General features: G+C 34.3%; 1 protein-coding gene across 1 annotated transcript; it reads right to left on the bottom strand.

Moving 5' to 3' along the window:
• Positions 1–11,373: 11,373 nt before the first annotated feature.
• On the bottom strand, positions 11,374–13,011 carry LOC132633647 (uncharacterized). The gene is made up of 2 exons (XM_060350177.1): positions 12,905–13,011; positions 11,374–12,813 (listed from the first exon to the last, which is right to left on the bottom strand). The coding sequence occupies exon 2, from the start codon at positions 12,168–12,170 to the stop codon at positions 11,670–11,672; it is 501 nt and encodes a 166-aa protein (XP_060206160.1). The 5' UTR covers positions 12,171–12,813; positions 12,905–13,011; the 3' UTR covers positions 11,374–11,669.
• Between the last annotated feature and the right edge of the window lie 273 nt (positions 13,012–13,284).

The raw sequence follows: 13,284 nt of genomic DNA on the forward strand, positions 1-13,284 counted from the left end.
TATTACTTCTAGCTGATTCTACAATCTCAATTAGATGTAATTGACATCATTCTTCATCACCCATATGAATACAACAATCCCAAGTCAACAATCCAAAAACCCTAGCATAGTTCATATAATTCTCTTTATCAAACCCATTTACTATTCTCCCAAGAACTTATCAACACTTAAATCATCATGAAACATCATAAAACTTACCTTGGTTATTGTAGGAATAAGCCTTGAGTTGAAATACTTCACTTGAACAAAACCCTAGTTCCACCTTCTATGAAATTTCTTGACTTGAATGGATTTGATGTGTTTCTCACACTTAGTTTTGTAGATTGATGAAGTGGATCTTTTGTTTCACTTGGATTCTTGCATATGGAGTGTTTGGATGGCTCTAGAGAACCCTTGAGTCGTGTAGGAGAAATGGGAATGAAAAAAATGGGTTTGGGTCTCTTATTAACATCTTAAAATCTGACCCATCGGGCAATTCTACGCCCATTTTTACGTTCCGTATAATGGTTTTACGGACCGTATAACTCACCGTAAAACCATTTCAGTGATTTGGACATTCTGTGCTCATTTTACGGTGGGTTTTACGTCCCGTATAATGGTTTTACGGTCCGTATAACTTACCGTAAAACCATTCTAGTGATTTGGACATTCTGTGCTCATTTTACGGTGGTCTGAGTCAATTTTACGGACCGTATAATTGTTTTACGGACCGTAAAATTGAACCGTAAAACTGACCCTCAAAATATCATTCTCTGTGACCATTTGACGGACCGTATAAATGTTTTACGGACCGTCAAAATGTTATACGGACCGTCAAATGGTCCGTCAAAATTCTCTGCTCGGACAGTCTGTCGTATAATGGGCATAACTCTTTGCACGGATGTCCGTTTGAGGCCCATAATATACCGTTGGAAAGCTATTTCAAGGGGCTACAACTTTCATCAAGGAAGTTTTCCCAAAATCCAAATTAATAGAGGGGTTATGTTCGTTGGAAGTAAGACCTTCCATAAACTCACTTGCAAACATGCCCCGTAGAGTGGCTTCCAACTTTTCTTTGCTCAAAGACATTTCTTATGACTTAATTGGTTTTCAAAACACTTCCTATAACCCTCATATTTGTTCCATTATATTATCATCTTATGAGTCAAACCTTTCGTCCGAAGTTACGAGGTGTTACATATGGATCTTGAAGTTTTCATTCACAGTTATTCTAGTACTATCTCCCGAGGCATATCCATGATTTAAATTTAATGGGTTTAACCTTAAGATTCTTGGTTGGTATTAAACACATTGTACTTCTGAAATGACGGGTTCAGTACCTTCTTATTAACACTTTGAATACTATATGACTACTTTCAATTTTGAGATATTTTACGTACTTCTACAAACAAAAATCATTATGAAATAAAAAGTTTAGGTACAAACAAATAAATCAAGTTTTTTTTCTCTTGCTAGATATTTTTCCCCACTAAATGCAACAATTTCTTCTACTTCTATAACGGTTATCACAGCATTTGTCTGCCATTTCTGTTACTATATTCTAGTCAAATTCATTACATATCCTCGATAATTTATGTTTTTCTGTTTTCAGTTCCAGTTCCCAAACCTCCTTCTATCAAGCCTAGAAGCTAGTCCTCAGAACTCTATCATCCACTTTTTTCATAAACAAATTCATACATAAATATTTTTGTGCAATCCAAACTGTACTTGCATAGTGCATGAGATAAGACTAAGAATATGTACTTACTTCATCAGATGAAAGTGGTGATGTGGAAGAGGATGTCTCATCTGACACAGCAATGTCATCATCAGACTTCTGACAATTAACAGCGTGTGCGGACCAGTGATTTGAGCCATGGACACCAGGAGAATGTTTGGTTATGTTAATAGCAGATTTTGGCATGTTATTTGCAATGATATCCGGGAAGCCCTGAAACAAGAAAGAGAGGAGATATTACCCCACAAAAGTTGCAAGTGTAATGGGTTAAATTAAACCAACAATTTGGCTTCAAGGGTTTAACTTACAGCCTGGAAAGGTTCCCTCTCTGCCTTTTTAGAAGGCCTCTCATCCTTTTCTTGACCTTCAAACTTCTGTTGCTGTGGAATAGAGTCTACGAAAAAGAGAAAAAATTTATAGACAATTAGAGAAAGGGTAACAAGTTCCTTCTAAAGAAGTCGTATAGAATTTGACAATCTCTCACTGCCATGTTGAAGTATATTGATTGATGAGTAGTGCACTGCGTTTCTGGTTTATTCAATACCCAATAAGTGTCAAATGGAGAACTTAAAACAGACGCCATCCATCGCCTTTCACTTGAGAGATTGTACAAGCAGAGGTAAATAACACTGTAACAATTATGAACTCGGAGTTGCCTATTTTAGTTTCCACCAACTTCCTCTGTGGAGATGTTTGTTATGTTTTTTTTTTTTTTTTAATCCCAGATACCACTGGAAAAATTAAGTATGCTAAAGTGAAGAAGAAGTCTTTTGCTTCAAAATCAAGTGGAGAACGCAGCATTTTACCTTCTGGAACCCACAAACTCCGCGACCATAATAACAGATGATGGATTTTAAGGTCAGAAAAGAAGGGGATGAGTCTATTTAGTATGGAATGTAGATTAAACTGGACAACTATGAATTCATGATTCTTCTGCATGCAAGTGCGTCAAGCACATATTTGTGCATACTTGCGAGTTGATATCTGGATAAAGTTCATTCCTGAAACTAAATATATTGCCATATAACTAAAAGCTGAAAAGGCAATAGCATTCCATCCATTGCACGTTAGATGACTTAGTTTGACAAGGCAAACAAATTAAGCTGGGACATGAAGCAAGAAACTATGTTAAAAAGCACAGATGTAAGCCCTGTGTGACTATTTTGCTATGTATCGCATATTATATCAACTCCTTCCCAGAAAGTGGCCCTTCATTTCTATGGGTCTAAAATGGAAGGAAACTGAGTTACAACTTTTACAGACAACGAGAACTAAAGAAAGACAGAAGTTCCAAATGATAGTTTTAACAACTTCGCTTTTATTTTCAGGTACTAAATTTTTTTTAGTTGTTTCCCTTTTTTTTAACCGTACCTTCTTTCCACCTTTTTTTGGTTGTTTGTTCTCCAGCAATGTGTTCATGGCTTTCTGAATTCTCAGGCTGGAAATTCTTTTTTTCTTGCACCAGAGTTGTAGTTAATCCAAAATCTGGTAAAATCCTATCAAGGATCTCCTCAGCCGATTCAGTCCAAGTTCTACCAATATAAGTCGACCACCAGGACTCAAAGGATGAAGTACATTTTGGATTGGCATCAAAGTATACAGGTGAAAATTTTCTCTTCAATTGGACAAACCTTAAATCAACTTCTTGGATACAATTTACTGAATTGAAAACGATTCTACTATGTGATGAAGTATTGGCAGACTGATGAGCAAGAGGCACAGCCTGAATCATGCCAAACTGCCGAGCAAACTGATTTGGTGCGTAATACTCCACTCCAGCTTTGGAGAGAATTGATTTGTCCAAATGAAGGCCATAATGGAGGTCTCGAGCAATGAGGTAACTGGACCATATGTCGCTTAGCTCTTGCTTACTAGATGTTCGGCAGTGATGATGCAGTGACAATCTCAGCCACTCAGGACCATGGGTCCTAGAAGAAAATGGAGTGAACTGGCTGGGAGTTCTGGAGGAGCATGAATAAAAGAATTTAAAGCATTCCCGGAAGCTTTTGTGTTTTAACTTCCCTCGAGCCAGGGAAACCCCATAAGTTGGACAATTTTGTGAATCAAAAGTCCAAGGTCCATATTCAGGGAAATAAGACTGCAACCAGAGCTGTAGGATCCAGAAGGGACCCCCTGAACGACCAAATTCTCTGGTAACTAAATCTCTACAGCCTCGATACAGATGAGATAATACAAAAGGAGCCAAAGCAAGCTTCCTCCCCGAAGCAAGAGCAACGGCTAATTGGCTGCATTCCTTTGTTACCCTTAATGAACCATTGCAAAAGACGTACTTGCAAAGCCACATAATTAGGAAAAAGATATGTTCATCCTCCGTTACATCATTTTTTTGCATGGAGACCTCAAGAAATTCCCCATAAGATAATCTTTTAGCATTTTTGGCCTTCGGTAAAGTAAAGTTTAAATTTGGGGGGTAGTTGAACGCGTTAATATCCTCACCATGGGGTCTAAGCCCTGTCAAGGCAACAATATCCAGTATTGTTGGTCCCATCATGCCAAAGTTAAAATGGAAGGAGTTACTTGAGATTGACCAAAAGCACAAAGCAGCATACAGAAGACTTTTGTCAGGGGGTATGTCGATTTTAGAAAGCTGGATGGCATCATATATACCAGCAGTTCTCCACTTCTCCCCTTTTACCTTCTCCAGTCGATCAACCCAATAAGTCCATCCGCTACTCATATTTGGCCATGAATTCCATGTTTTGCGTCTCTGCCAATCAGGTTCCAGAGAGTGCATAAGGAGCTTTTCCCCTTTTGCTAAGGGATAAAGTGGCTCAAGCTCTGAAGGAAATCCATCTCTGAAGCACGGACCTAATATAAATTCAGAGGAATTTTCAGGATTAGGAACAAAAACATCAGTAACAATCAAACCACTATCCGATGCCTTTATTTTCTGCTCCAGAGTAGTTGCAAGTGATGGAGCTTCAGTAGCCCGACTACCAAATAATCCTTTGTCCATGCAGAATTCAATCTAACAAGACCAAGAGTGGAGAGAATCAAAGCTGACAACTTGCATATGGTGACCCAAATTTTCACATCTTACAACACCTAAACAATACAGAATATGGTTTTAAAAGTTAAAACATGGAAGATCCCAAAAAAGAAAAAAAGAAAAAAACAGACTAAAGATTTGAACTGTTGGCAATGGTTCTGTCAATAAGCCAGCATTTGCTAAAACTCTGGCAAAAGGAGACACTAATGCTAAATGTTGTTCCACCAAAATTACAAACCAAACTCATTAAGAGGGTTTAAGCAAAACAAGATTAAAAAGAAAAGCAAGGGAAAAAAGATCAAATGCAGCGGTTTCTACTGTATTAGCTTCATAGGCTAAACAAACACATATATTATGAGTAATGAGGTATTTCTTCCATCTCATTGTACTTGCTCCCTGTGTTGGTTGGATACTCCAAAATGTTGCAGCATCCGAGCACCCGTGTCGGATGCTAAAAAAGGCACCAGGCTGTGCTAAAGCCATCTTTAAAAAGTGTTTAATCTCATTTTTACTCTATGCATACTATTTTATATGGATTGGAATTTTTGCTCTTGCTTTATCCAAGTATTTCAGTATCTATAAATAAGATATGCATTTAAATCCTCAACATCCAGAAGCACAAGTAAAAATTAATAAAAGAAAAGATACACAATCATCAGTGCAAGGAACAGTAAAATTAAAGAAAAAGTAATAAAAAGAAAATACTACAGTGAGTGATTCTAAAACCACGTCTCTGCTTAACAACACCCCAAACAGCCAGGTATTTCGTGAATGGTTGTTAACAAATTTCGTAATTGCACCAATTCAATAAATAATTTTAAGTTATATACATTGAATTTATGCCAATAGTTAAATTGCAGGTTATTAATCTATTTCCTAAGTTTGTCGAGCTTGCTACGATGTTGACCTGTTGTTTGTAGGTCAAATTAACCTAATAGTGTAAAAGATTCATACAATATCCGTGCACAGAACTTAAAACTCTTCAATAAATTGTATCCTCTGGATGCATTGTTACGTTGGTGGGCTTTTTGATATAAGTAACCAAAATAACTAACTTAGATAACTTCTTATAACCATTATTAACTACTAAGATAACATTTGATGAGAGAAAGCAATCTTTCACGAAAATCAGAGATAAAACAAGGCTTCTTTTTAAAGCAACGACACAAAGAGGATGTTTTCATTGACATATTCTTATCGTTAGTACATATAACCATGTCGAAGGGGTCTTCATCAAGACATCGTTTTGTAGCATGTATATGATGGTATGTAGATAGAAGACTTAACCTTTACAAACTAGTAGTAAGTATCCTTTTGCAAATCCAAATACATAAAGGGTTTTTTAGACAAATAACTCTCTTAAGATTTTGCATGCAAGGTTTGGCTATGAGGTCTCACGTTGAAACTTCACAGTTATCCAAAAAAAAAAAAAAAAAAACTCTCGAGATCTAAGTGACTTAGTGTGCAGCAAAAAATTCCACATGCAGATTAAGATCCTGTTTGGACAAAAAAAATCTTTTTCTCCAAAAAATATTCTCGAATGCAATTTTTGGTTGACAGATTGTACAATTTTCCAACTCCAACTTGAAGTTGGTCTTCAAGTTTGACAAGCTGAAAACAAACCAGTTTTCCAAAGTAAATATTTTTTCTATCACAAATTTCACATTTTTTTTTGTCCAAATGCTTACTAAAAGAAGAAATAGAGAATATGGAACAAAAGTAAATTACTCCATTGACAATCAACTGTGAAGTAGGAGAGAATTCATTGACTAACCTAAGAGCTCAATGAGAGACTTTTAAGATAACAGGGTGCTTGCATTCACATATATAGACTTCGAAAAAAGCAGAGGGCTTTTCACTTTTTTTTTTAATGACATGGCAACCCGCAGCCGCTATACAAACTAACATCAAATATTAAGCTGCATAAACATATTTTCAACTTATACAAATATTATATTCCTTCCGTTTTAATTTATGTGAATTTATTTAACTGAACATGATATTTAAAAAAGAGTGATGACTTTTGAAACTTATAGTTTAAAATAAATTTTGAATATTTATATGGCCGTAAATCATTTCATAAAGTGAATTTGTTTTCAAATTAACAAAAATGTCATTTATTTTGACACAAAATATAAAGAAAATAGGTTCATATAAATCGAAATAGAGGGAGTACAGCATTATAGCTGAGAAAAGCATTATACATAATGTATCAATATTGTATAATAGTGTATAAGAGATATTTATATATAAGAGCCGTTTGGACAATTTGAAATCATGATGTAAAATCACTGCTTTGAAGTTGAAATTTTATTTGGACGTATAATTTGAATTTCTTGTATTATATTTTTCTCATAGACATAAATATCCTACAAGTTGTGAAACCATAAAAAAAAATTCAATTCGTATACAATCTTATATAATGAGAAAATTATAATTTATAACAAAATTAATACGCTACTAGAAGACATTTTTGAAAAATACAATATCAATTGATCTAACTTTAGTTCAACACAAAAACAATTGAACACAAATTGTAGTGTAACCGCTCTTTAAAATATTTTTTTTCACATGGTTGATAAATGGTTGGTAAAAGGAAATTTGTTATAAATAACTACCAACTTGCAAATATTTTTTAATATTTGATGTAAATAGTTGGTAAATATATCTACCAACTTATAGGTTTTTTTACAAATATAAATTTATGAATCAAGTTTTATATTTAAAAAATTTTGAAATCACAATTTGAAATCCCAAATCATATCTTTTTGAAGAATTTGGAATCTCAAAATATGATATGAAGTTGAAGTTAAAAATCTTGTGCAAATTACATAAACAAATATAGATTTAAAATAAAAATATGAAATTATGATTTTCATATCGCATGGCTAAATACTAGCTAAGAGCCCGTTTGGATTGGCTTTCGGCTTTTTTTGAATATTTGACTGGTTAGTTTAAAGTCATTTTGTATTTAAAATAAGTTCAAAAAAATAATTGAGCTCATTTAACTTAGCTTATATAAAGTAGCTTATAAGTCAAAAAAATAAGTTAGACTATTCTAATTTATTTTCAGCTTATAAGTTATTTTTTTTAAACTCATCCAAACAAGCTCTAAATCGGATAACAAACTCAAAATATAAGCGTAAAGCGCGTAATTTCTTTTTTCCTCGGTAAATATAGAGAATTTTTTATTTTTTTTTGGAGAGAAATCATCATGATTACACCCGTCAGAGACAACAGTTAAGGAAAATGAACAAGTAGCTTTCGAGGTAAGCTTCATGTCTTTTCACAATTGAAATTACTGATAGCCGCCAAATATCAAAATGCTCTCTTTATTTTACAACTTGTTTTGATGCTTCCTGCTTAGTTTAAATATAATATTTATTTCATTAAATTGTATAGTTAAATTCATACATAATGGCGAAAATCATCATTTTATGTAATGATCAATTTGATCAATGGCGGACTTAGAATTTCGAGTTTGAGAGTGCTTGATAATAATAGAGAAGAAAAAATAATCTAGCATTTTAAAAAAATAAAGTTCCTAGTGAGATTTGAACTCTTGACCCTTTAGTAACAAAACCTCCAGCACCCTCCCCTAACCAAATTACCTATCAGACTTATCACTTCATGGGTGCTCTATTAACTATTTATATCTGTTTTCTTTATATTTTCTATACAGCTATACACTTCGTGACTGAGTTCAATGGGTGCTGGAGCACCCAAAATTTGCTAGTGGGTCCGCCCCTGAATTTGGTGTTATTGCATCATCACTTTATTTATTTTTGCTCATTTTATATTTACTTATTATTTAAAAATCATATTTTATCGTATCGTACATTTTTATATAGCTCTACATTGTACTCTACTGTTCTTATAGGTTTATCTTTCAAATTATTAATATTTAGCATTATATTTAGTCAGATTAATTATGACGTATCCAATTTTTACGGGTGACCTATTACCTCCCTGGACAATTTTAAAGTGAAATTAATACCTCCCTGGATGGTGAGGTGGCACAGTGATTGTAGTTCACTCTCTTTAAGAGAGTGAGAAGCAAATAAAAATGTTTTAAAAAAAATTATAAGCATTATTTGTTTTTTTTTTTTTAATTCTCTCTCTCTTTCTTTTTTTCCCCTTATTCCCTTATTCTTCACCGCCCGCCACCGCCTACCACCGTCCACCCCCATCCACCGCCGCCAGTTAATATTCTAAAAATTAACCCATTACTTCCCCCACCTTCTTTTACCCAAACCCAACTCCAAAACTTGCCCACCCACCGTTCTAATCCTAACATTGTCCTCAACTTCTTCTCTTTCCCCACTATCATCTTCCTCATCATCCTCCATTAGAGGGTACCCCATCATCACCGGTATAGCTCAATCATTTCATTATTGGGGAAATTCTCAGTTACATCCAATTCAATATCCCCAAACACTTCCCTATACTTTAACATCCACAAATACATATACACCTAAAAAGTGAGCAAAGACATAAAAGATGAAAAGAAAAGAAAAGAAAAAAACAATCAAAGAAAAACCAGAATTTTAGTACCCATTTGACAGAAATAGAAAAAAAAAATGTTCATTTAGCATTGTTTGTTGGTATTGTTTAGTATAGCATTCTTGATTTGGTGAAAAATGGCTTCATTTGGTGATGGATTGGCTTCATTTGGTGTAGAAATTTCGAAATTAGAAATAAAAGGTGAAAAAATACACGTCAGGCGCGTGCATTTCACCACTCAAATACAGATCTGGTGGTAGCGTTTGAGAGGGGTAATAGGTCACCCGTAAAGGTTGAATGCGTCATAATTAATCCGACAAAACGTTGATAAGGCATTTGACAATTTTCTCATAACGGAAAATAATACAATTTATACAAATATTATATTCATCAAAGCAATACAATATAATGTAATAGAACACAATACGATGCATTATGAAACGTTACGTAACAACCATCCAAACAAAAAGTAGTTTTAGATGGCATTAATAATTTGACCTGGATATATTTTTTACTTTTGGCCAAAGTAGAAAGAGGAGTTTAAAAAATAATTAAAGAAAAAAGTAGAAAGAGGAGCCGACATAATTTTTTTAAAGAAGGAATTGTTATTCGATTATATATTAAATTGATTTCTATAAATGTATTTTTTTAAGATTTAAAGAATAATCTTAGCTCGTTTTTCCAAGTGAGAAGTTTTTTTGCAACCATAATAATTTTAAATTTTTAGGTAATGTGTGATGTGTCGTGATAAAAGTATTTAATCTCTGACATCGAAGCAAATCTATTGAAAATGATTGATTTTCACGCTATTTTCAGTACTTAATTCTTCCGCCTATTACAAGATTATATAAATGTTTCTAATTCTTTGTTGGTGTGGTTTGGTCTTAAAATTGGCTAAATCGATGCAGCATTTGAATTTATATTGTCTTATTTTTGTAGTTTTCGTTCTGGAACTGGATATTAATAGTATGTCCATTACCTTTTAATGGAACATTTTCCAAATATTTGTATAAAAAATATAAATATACAAATAAACAATATAAATATACATTCTAATAAACACTAACTACTTATAATGAATAAATTGCCCCAATACACGCCATCATTATACTCTTTAACTCTACAAATTTTTAAAATACTTTCGAAATTACACTTAACAATTGCATGTCAAGTATATTTGTGCTAATAATATTTATATAATTTTATACTCAATGCTATCGGATACGCTCGTGTAGCATGGATCAAACAAAGACTGTTTTTATAATCACGCAAATATAATAAAACTAGTGAAGATGCATGCGCTTCGCGTGGTCATCAAAGAAAAATTAAAGCATATATATATATATATATATATATATATATATATATATATATATATATATATATATATATTTATCAAAATTACAGCTTAAAAGAAAGATCACAATCTAAGAGAGGGAAGGAGGAAATGATAAATTACAGAAAACGGGAAAAGTGTTTCAAGTTTCTTGACTTTATGATTATTGATCTTCTTCATGCATGTTCTTCAACACTAATATTGCCACCTCCATATATGCTAGCTCCTCATTAGTCTCAGTCACCAATCAAGAACTATATAAGGGCCCAAATTAGAATTATCCAAAATAAATGGGAGAACCAAAAATTTGACAAAAAATATAAATATGAATCCTAAATTGTGAGGCTACCACGTCACCGGGCTTAAGTCCTGCAATTATATATATATATATATATATATATATATATATATATATATATATATATATATATATATATTTAAAATTATTAATTCTAAGAGAATACGCCTAATAATGTAACTTATATGTACATACATTGTACTTCCATGCGAGTCATTCATTAATCTTCTTTGAGGATGGCGAACCTTGGTAAACAAAGTTTTGTAAATCACATATGTATTCAAATACATTTGCCTAAGCCTTGAAAAACAAAGTTATCAAATATCTGTGTTAGTTGGAGGTAATAGAACCTGATAGAGCAGTTGATAACACATAACAGTGCCTAGATAGTAGACACCACTGTTATCAAAAAAGAAGAAAATGCCTCAGCACAAACACAAATGTAAAGAAATCTACACTTGGAGAGACTAGAGATCAAAGGGGTAGTAGCTATGGGGGTAGTAGCTATGTACATTTCTTACCTAGTCACCATATCAAAATTAGTGCTATTTTGAAGCATACATGATCCGTCAACCTGTTCCTACCAGAAACCATAGAAGTACACTTCTGGTTTCACTATACATGTTTGGACTTAACTTGGCTATACTAACGTATGCCATTCAAAAGAGAGAGAGAGAGAGTTGGCACATAGCAAAACATATTTACATGCACTTTCTTACTAGCCAGCTAATTCACATGAAGAGCCGGTTTATGCAAGCGAGCACTCGATTATCTTACTCTTGAAGTCTCTCAAGCTTTCATCCACTCAAGCAATATCCGAATCAGCTAGCGCCCTCATCTCATTCAGGACAGGAAACTCAGCTTCCATTTCATCAAGAGCACTAGACTTTTCAAAACACTTCTTGGCCAAACTCAATGTTTGTTCCTGGATTGCTTCTTTTTTTGCCTCTGCATCCTTCAAGCTTGCCTTCAACTTGCTGATTTGGTATTCAAGTTTGTCATTGCCGTCTTTGAGGTTAGTATAGAGCTCCTTATACTTTGAGAGCTCGTCAATGAGGAGCACTTTCTTGGCAGCCTTCTTGGAGTAATCCTCTTTGTCCTTCTTAGCTCTGCGCAAGGTCAAGGAAAGGTGCGTAAGGTTCTCTTTGAGCTTCTCCAAGGCAAGCGCTCTCTCAGCTGATAAATCCGGTGCTGCAGCATATACTGATAGTGCTGCACTTAATGCTGAACAGTTTTCGGGTAGAAGCAAATCTTGAGAAGGCATGATTAGTAATCTCTCAATATCACCTTTTGCTGTGGCAAGCATTTCTGCTGACGGTGTAGACTGTTGTGTGGCAATCTTGTCATCTATGGGAGAAGAGAGATCAGAAGACAAACCGACAGATTGAGCTCGTTTAATTTGTCCACTAATTTGAGCAAAGAAGTCTTCTAGATTATCGAATTTCACAGGACAGTCGGGTGGTTCAATAATATCAGATGTCTTGCTTCTGGTATTAGCTAATGATGGGTTAACTGTGCCTTCCTCACCATCGTGGAAATAAAAGCTCTCAAAATTAAATGGAGTAATCAGACATATGACACAAGTAATAAGGAGAACAAGTAGCAGTGGAAGATTAGTTTAACGATCGGTAAAATTTTTGCTCCAATTTTTACAATACTGATGACTCATAACTTCATTTTGGTCATGAAAAATCTGACATAGATGCTACAATAAGAAAAAAAATGAAAATCTTCCATTTTCATAGAGAGAACGAGAATATACAAAAAGGATAAGAAGGTAAGAGAACATACTTTGTCAGAAGTGGAGGGCGTTGTGGAGATTGGTGTATCATCAGTGGAAGCTTGGATGCCTGCTTTAGTCTTAGTCCTGTCTAGATTAGCAGGAGTAGTACTTGTAGGGAAGGCTGATGTAGAAGGTACGGTAGAAGTTGTGCGTAAGTCTTCATCTTCTGAAAAAGTCAAGAAATGATGAAGTGAAGGATTCGGGCAAAAGATCCCATTATAATCTTACAGGCTCGTTTCTGGGGTGGGAATTTTTACCTTGCATAATGTTCTCGTAGGTATCGCATCACCCGCCTCATGTGAGTCCTTTTGTTGTACGGACTCATCTTGCTGTGACAAATATTGTGATGGAATGCTATCCCCTGAAAGCAATTAAGGCAGAAAGAGAAACCAAACAGCGAAAATATCAACTAAGGCGAGATATCAAAATGCAGAAAGAGAAACCAAACAGCGAAAAGGACAAGAAGCAGAGAACAGTGAAAGCTATCCGAATATCTAATATAATGGTATATGCACAAATCGCCGTCAACCCTAAAGGTCAACTACTATTATGCTAAGCTTATTGAGACCCTTCGGTTATCATATGAAGGATTCAATGAGCAAATAAGCCAAAGCACCGGCAAGCGATCACATAATGG

This window comes from Lycium barbarum, chromosome 3 (assembly GCF_019175385.1).
Source record: "Lycium barbarum isolate Lr01 chromosome 3, ASM1917538v2, whole genome shotgun sequence".
NCBI classification, from domain to species: domain Eukaryota; kingdom Viridiplantae; phylum Streptophyta; class Magnoliopsida; order Solanales; family Solanaceae; genus Lycium; species Lycium barbarum.